General features: G+C 39.2%; 1 protein-coding gene across 1 annotated transcript in view; it reads left to right on the forward strand.

Moving 5' to 3' along the window:
- Positions 1 to 296: 296 nt before the first annotated feature.
- The window catches only part of LOC113666472 (unconventional myosin-VIIa), a gene marked incomplete at its 5' end in the record, with an annotated part of 17,540 nt that continues 10,276 nt past the window's right edge, over positions 297 to 7,560 (forward strand). The window contains 16 exons of the mRNA XM_089199997.1: positions 297 to 422; positions 508 to 660; positions 1,246 to 1,433; positions 1,989 to 2,110; positions 2,516 to 2,658; positions 2,755 to 2,937; positions 3,190 to 3,274; positions 3,657 to 3,733; positions 4,310 to 4,495; positions 4,608 to 4,678; positions 4,868 to 4,946; positions 5,086 to 5,217; positions 5,326 to 5,461; positions 5,717 to 5,823; positions 6,927 to 7,064; positions 7,486 to 7,547. Coding sequence (XP_089056123.1) covers positions 297 to 422; positions 508 to 660; positions 1,246 to 1,433; positions 1,989 to 2,110; positions 2,516 to 2,658; positions 2,755 to 2,937; positions 3,190 to 3,274; positions 3,657 to 3,733; positions 4,310 to 4,495; positions 4,608 to 4,678; positions 4,868 to 4,946; positions 5,086 to 5,217; positions 5,326 to 5,461; positions 5,717 to 5,823; positions 6,927 to 7,064; positions 7,486 to 7,547 — 1,988 coding nt within the window. The remainder of the gene's footprint in view (positions 423 to 507; positions 661 to 1,245; positions 1,434 to 1,988; positions 2,111 to 2,515; positions 2,659 to 2,754; positions 2,938 to 3,189; positions 3,275 to 3,656; positions 3,734 to 4,309; positions 4,496 to 4,607; positions 4,679 to 4,867; positions 4,947 to 5,085; positions 5,218 to 5,325; positions 5,462 to 5,716; positions 5,824 to 6,926; positions 7,065 to 7,485; positions 7,548 to 7,560) is intronic.

Raw genomic sequence — 7,560 nt, forward strand, 5'->3', positions numbered from 1 at the left:
AAAAGTAATTACTGTTTGTCCCTAAAGATCTCTTTAACTAACAAAGGATCCAACCGTGAGGATTATTCTAGTTGGTCAGTGTTGCATGTAAGTTGACAAAAGTCGTATCCTTAAATTTGTAGTGAGGCGAGCGTGGTTTCTTTACATCACACTTACAGTTTCTGACAATCCCCATTATGGCCTTCTACTCCAAGGCGAGTATCATTCATCATTCAACTGAATATCAATTTGATATTGCAAATTTTATCGGGCGATCAATTTCGAACAGCAAAGCAACTTCCAGCTGATGTATACGTTTTCTTGCACAGGGAGACCACGTGTGGCTTGCTATAAAAGACGTGAAGGACTTTAATGTCCCTATCGGCGCAGTTGTGAAATCAGTGGATGGACTTGGAATGTTGCTCACAGACGACCAAGGAGAGGTATGAAAGAAACTGTCGCCTATTATATAACTTTAGAACCATTAGTTATTTAAAACCAGTTTTTATTGTCTTTTATTTCTTGCAGGAACGATTTGTGGGCGGATCTTCTTTGAGTGACGTGCAGTCAATGCATCCAAGCTGCATTTGTGGAGTGGATGATATGATTCAACTTGGAGAGCTCACTGAAGCGGCAATTCTGAGGAATTTGTTTATCAGATACCACGGCCACAAAATTTACGTACGTTTTAAGGACCTTGCGTTTACACCGTAAACATGTTATAGCCAGGGATCTTGAGCAAGGGATTATAAACTATTTATAATCTCTTGATCTGGCCAAAAGAAGCAAGAAGATTGCCGACCAGGAATGAAATCTTAAACCAACATAACTTCAAGGGTAACCTCGCGAAACACTTGCACCATCACCCCACATGAGCTACGACATTTGGAGATAACATCTAATTTAGCAATCACTCATTGAGTAATTTCAGTTGAGAGTCAGAAATGATACAGGATTGGGTGTGTATGTGTTTTTTTTTTTTTTTGCGTCACTATACGCGTCATGACTGGTCCGGAAAATATGACCTTCACTGCTCTCTCAACCAATCAAACGCAAGAAAAAAACTGATCACGAGTTTGCTTCTAAAAACTCTTTTGCTCTTGAGGTCGTTTACCGTCCTTTTGGTTGACCTTCGAATTCTGATTAACTCTTCGAGATATAAACCTTGTTTCTGACTGGCTGATTTAAGTGTTACGATGCCCACTTTAAAAGAAATTAAAATTTAGAATTTATTTGAAAAGAAAGGTTGCTATTCTACGTTTGCAGACGCATATCGGCATGGTACTCGTAGCAGTCAATCCATATCAGTTGTACCAGATATATGGTCGTCAGCAGATTGATATGTACAGTCAGCAAACAGATATCACTGAGCTGCCGCCTCATATATTCTCCACAGCACAGCATGCGTTCACCTCCATGAAGAGGAGACTTCACAACCAGAGTATAATTATAAGGTATGTGTGTTTTTGAACTCCTTCCGCTAAGTTATGTGATAATGATGATGATGATGATGATAACGATGACGATGACGCATTTCGGGAGAACTCGAAAACGCTTTTCTGCCACCTTTGCAAGTGGATATTCCTCATTGTAGTTAATAAAAAATTATTTTTGCAGTTAAGATAAATATCGTTATTTCTGAGGGTATAAAAAGAAATTCGACAAAGTCTACAGAGCCTAAACCCTTACTTTTGACAGTACTACCTTTTATCGTGCATCCAACCGAAAAACCGGAGAGGAGAGTATATCATAGAGAATGATGTTACCTTGAGCTGGTTTGTTTTCTTGTCTCTGACGAGAAAAATCTATTTTTTAATCAGTGACGTCGAGCCTATTTCGTATTAATGGACTAAAAAAATGGAACTGCATCGGTTGTACTTCAGATGAGACAAAATGCCCTGAGGACTTTGTTATACATTTTACCGTTTACGAATGCAAGTAAACATCACCTTAAATAAGGATGCAAAATAAGCTTTTGATTTTTATAATTCTTATGCCTTGTCTTTTAGTGGTGAAAGTGGCGCCGGCAAAACTGAATCTACAAAGCTAATCCTTCGTTACTTGACAATTGTGGGTGGCCAACACACGACGCTGGATCAACAGATATTGGACGCGAATCCAATCCTAGAGGGTAATGAACATCGACTTTATAGTCTACATACATTCAATCTCATTCGCAGAGGTCTTGCTCCCCTAATCCTTTGCAGGCGGGAAACTCTCCAGATCGCTTGGAAGCGCTTCTGTTTAGACAAATAGCTGATTAACTCGGTAAATCTCTGGGCGGAGTAAAAAAAATCGGAGGGGAATTTTAGGGGAGCCAAACCATTCGCAGCGTGTCCTCTTGTTATCTTATAGCCTGAGCATGCTCGCGCAAATGCCCGGCTTGACTCGGCTCTACTGTGTTTATTGCAGTCAGGAGCCCATTGCAGTTCATAATTATTTCATCATCACTTACAGCGATTGGGAGAATAACGTGCTCTGATTTTAAATACGTTTAGTGTTAGGAACTTTTTTAACCTGTTTGTTCATTTTTCAGCTTTTGGTAACGCAAAGACTGTAAGAAACGACAACTCCAGTCGGTTTGGAAAATATATCAATATCTATTTTAACAGACATGCTGTTATTGAAGGAGCAAGAATTGAACAGTACCTTTTGGAAAAATCAAGGATTGTAAATCAGGTAGGGGAGAGATCCAAATGTTTTCAGCGACGAAACGATAAGATAAATTTCTTTTGTCGTCTGTTATAACTCCTTTTTGTGTTTTCTACTGTTTAGATGCCCGATGAACGAAACTATCATATTTTTTATCGTCTGCTGGCCGGACTGAGTGATAAGGAAAAACATAAACTTCATCTCACGGAAGCAAAAGATTATCACTACCTCTCCCAGGGGAACTGTTTTGTTTGCGAAGGAATGGATGATGCACATGAGTTTCTTAACATCCGGCGAGCAATGAAGGTACCAAAATACTGAGCTGGATGTCCTCTTTCAGAGTGCATGATCAACAAAAATTATATTTTCCTTATTGACAGGCTGCATAGTCAATTAAATTTGTAGACAAAGAGGTTAAAAGTTACTCTTTTCCGAGATTTTCCAACATTTTCGATTAAAGCTATGAAACTTTTTTTTCCCTTTTTGGATTTCATTCTGGGTTACTGATTATGAAGAACAATGAACTTATTCAGTTCGACACCGACATTTATTTGGCAGGTTTTGATGTTTTCTGAAGAAGAACACTGGACAATATTCACGCTTTTAGCTGCCATTTTACATCTTGGAAATATACGCTTTCAAGGCAAGGTTTGCTCTCTTTTCACGGCTGACACATTCCACCTAAAAGATTTCTTGTTGTACTATGCTTTTTTTGGAATTCAGGTTTTCTCATCTCGTAAGTGAAACTGCCACAATTCACTACGCACTAAAATCCCACACCGGTCATGTTAAAACCCTGTGTGATGATATGAGCTAGAGTTTTATTGCTAGCGGTAAAGTTTCAGACTTAACCCGGTTTCAAAGTATTTATTTTACGCTTCTCAGATCATGGTCAGATCTTTGCATATCCCATAAATATATTAAGGTATTGAGCAACAAGAGTGTATTTTCATAGCGTGACAAAGGTAATGATATTTTCCCTGGTTTGCTTTCCATTAATTGCTCTTCCGTCTCTAAATTCACAGCCTTGATCCAGGATAATATGGAAGCCTGTGCGATTTTAAATGATGACAGTGTCGAGTCAGTAGCGGAATTATTACAGGTCAGTAAGCAGTTTATTCTTGTTAATTCCATAATGAGAACTGCGTGATCTGTACAGATAATTTAAATAGCCGGCAGTGACCGCATGGAAGGATATGAATATTAAGAAAGAGCAACAGATTTTTAAAGGCATAAATCTGATAACTACCGACGAGAAATCATGTGAATAGTCGTCTCCAACTTTCACACAACACAATAGCTTGCAAGATGTACACGAAATGAAAAGGACAATGCGCGCACCCTTAAAACCAATGAACGAGTGGCACGATGCATTTACGCCAGGAGTGTTGGCACACTCGCACGTGCACGCTGACACCAATCAAAAACAAGAATCATACAGTTAGACTTGGAGTTGACATAATTTTGAGAAACATACATAGCCAGCTGTCAACGTGATTTCTGTAACAGGTCAACTAAAGAACTGAAGTTTTTAACTCGTATTCTGTGCTTATCATAATCCAAACCAATTTTAATTAGAGCTATCATTCATCTTTACCTATATTGACTGTATATCTTACACCTACCAACGGTAATTTATTCATGTAAACTAACAGTCTTAATTCCTGTTGCAAAACAGATTCCTTCAGAGCGAATTCACGAGGCATTTACAAGTAAATCAACTTATGCTTCAGGAGAGCTGATCTACTCTCCAATCGCAGAGGAAAGTGCTAAGCACATCAGGGATGCATTTGTGAAAGGAATGTATGGCCGCCTTTTCATCTGGATTGTCAGCAAAATCAACGCTTCCATAAGTAAACCTGCCGTAAGTTTCTTTGGACATTTAATGTGGACTTCGTTATTATTGCAACAGCTTTTGGTCCTTGATTAGCTACTAGGCTCATACTCAGAATCGTGCTTTTTCGTCTTTATCAAAGGTGGATTCGCAAGGTTGTACTTCTCTTGGTGTTCTCGACATCTTTGGCTTTGAAAACTTTAACGTTAATAGGTGAGACTTCGACTTAACACAAACCAAATTTACATCAATTATCACACAGTATTTTTTTCAGATTTAACCAGGAGTGGTCAATAATGATTTGGCTGCTGATAAACACTTCTAATTGGGGAAAGAGTCTATAGACCTGCCTCGAATAGCCTGGCCCTAGAACTGACTACATATTTTTTTCTCTTTACCTAGTTTTGAACAATTGTGCATTAATTACGCCAACGAGAAACTTCACAGCTTTTTCGTTGATCACGTGTTTAAAATGGAGCAGGTGAGGGGGAGAGGCCGTTACTTATTATTAAATGCAGCTTTATTGTAATACCATGAAGATTTACCATACAAGTATTAAAGAGGCTATTATATTCTCCAACATTAAGAATGTTCTCTAACCAATCCATTTGGCGAACTAGGCTGAGTACAGTCGTGAGGGCCTGGAGTGGAGTGCTGTGGATTTTGTGGATAACCAAGAAGTCGTAGAAACTCTGGCACAGAAACCGCTGAACTGTTTTGCACTCATGGACGAGGAGAGTAGATTTCCTCAGGTAAGAAAGAGATATTTTCTTCAAGTTGAATGAGCTAATAAAGCACTTTCCTTCATTGGTTGTTCTTTTACAGCATTAAACCATCTTTATCCTTTGTTTCTCTGTTAGGGAAGCGACGAATCATTTTTACAAAAAATCACCTCCCAGCACGGTAACAGCAGTTGTTTCGTCAAGTCGAAGTCGCTTTCGAGGGCATCATTTGGTGTGGTGCACTTCGCGGGAACGATTGAGTATAACGTCAGAGGTAGGTTGTGGTAATAACTGCATAGGTCAACCTTCTGCATGATAACGGCCCCTTTAATATATTTGTTGTTTTTTTGGTTTTGTTTTTTTTTTCATGAATTATTCAGCAGGACGCGGACGAATGAGGAGACAAGATAGGTTCCTTCTTGTCTCGCGTTTGCGCCTTCTCGACTGAAAAACGCAAAACAAAATAATGCTTAAACCATTACTTTAAGTCGAGTCGTGTTACACTGCCTGTTTTCTTGATTTCTTGAAGGAATTCTCGACAAGAACAGAGACACTTTCAGCGCAGACCTTGTTGGACTTATTTGTGAGAGTAAAATGGACTTCCTTTTTAACATGTTTGCCAAAGAGATGGCAATGGTAAGCTTAGAATTTTTGGTTACGAGTCTGAATACTCATTAGTTTATTGGTGGAAATATTCCTTAGCCTACGCCCAACGGCTTTGGAGTTCGTTGAAGATAAGTTAATAGAGACCAGATATCCACGATTTCACGGCAAACCTGAAGATGTCAAGTGACCTCGGTCATGTAGTTGCACTTGAAGTTTGAGGCTCGTACATGTGTATGATATGAGAACTGTCATGACATCATCGTAATTTCGCCTGAAAGCGTAGGATTGTCAGTTCATAAAATGGACGTAAGATAGGAAAATCAAGCAGCAGAAGCAGCCATCTTTGTTGACCAAGCTACCCACAATTCTTCACGTTTCACAAGCAGGTCGACCGCCTTGGTAAAATTAGAAACACTGGTAACCTGAAACTGCAAACGCCTAACCGCAAACCACAGGTCTCTAAATATGGCGAAATTACGGCTTAGTGCTACAACCATTTTTTTGTCATATTTGTCCTCTGCCAGTGTTGAAGTTGTTGGACTGGGCAGAGGTACTTAACCTGAAATTTCCTTAAGTTGAGAATTGGGATCCTCTTGCGCCTCTGCGTCGGCTAAGGGAAATAAACTTCACTCTCGTTATATTAATAGGGTCCTTAAGCAGTCAGGACAGCAACGCCAAGGAAGACTCGATTAAAAAAATGAATTTCTGCCTTTAATTAGAATTTTGAAAATGACTGCATTTGTTTACCGTCTTATACGGCGCCACTCCTCAACTTCAGCATAACATATAAAAGAAGCGTTGAGTTCCAAATGAAAATTAAAATAATTTTCCGTCGCGGTTTCAGTTCGCAGTCGACGCAAATTGTGGTGATTTCACGTTGTTGTTTAGCATGGGGAGGCTAAGAAATGTACAAAGTTTTAAAACGCACGTGCTGAGCAATTGTTCTACCAATTAGATCTTTTGATTTTCCACGTCCTCGTTGCCGTCGCCGTCGTGGTTTGCTTAAGGTCCCTAATATTGAATGTGACAAGACCTTCAAGCAGTCCTCTAAGGGAAAATGTACAATTTTAACTGAGTGCACCAACGTTCCAATAAACATCGGGCCGCATTATTTCAATCTCTTTAATTTCCAGGGCGAAGAGACGAGAAAAAGGTCACCAACACTAAGCGCGCAGTTTAGGAGATCTCTTGATGTGTTAATGAAGATGTTGCTGAGCTGCGAGCCTTCCTTTGTTCGCTGCATCAAACCTAATGAGCTTAAAAAACCCATGGTACGTCATTTCATCGCTTTTTTTTTCTATGAATGTCATCTAACGCTGGTTACAGTTGGATAGACGTATATAAGCGAATTCATTTACGTATGTTACATTTTCAGAAATATAAAAGAGTAAGGGGGAGATCAAGCTGTAGGATTATCTTCTGGAAAGATTTAGACGGGAAAAAGATTAAGCCATATCGTATCCTCTTCCATGGGTACAGCTAGCCAAAAGAGAATCTCCTTATGAATATAGAGCTATAATCAGTCTCCAGAGGAGAAATTTGGAAAATGATGAGATATTTCATTGCCTACCCGACAAACCCTTTCATTTTAACTTGAAACTGACGTTTCATTTATGGAGAGATCTGAAAAGGCTTGAGATAAACGTAACTTGGTAAGTGTTGAAGAACTCGAAATGTTTTCTTTCTTCGCAGATATTTGATCGTTATCTGTGCTGGCAACAGCTAAAATATTCAGGGATGTTAGAGACAGTCAAGTAAGTGTTAATG

The sequence above is a fragment of the Pocillopora damicornis genome, chromosome 3 (assembly GCF_964200805.1).
Source record: "Pocillopora damicornis chromosome 3, jaPocDami1.2, whole genome shotgun sequence".
NCBI lineage: Eukaryota > Metazoa > Cnidaria > Anthozoa > Scleractinia > Pocilloporidae > Pocillopora > Pocillopora damicornis.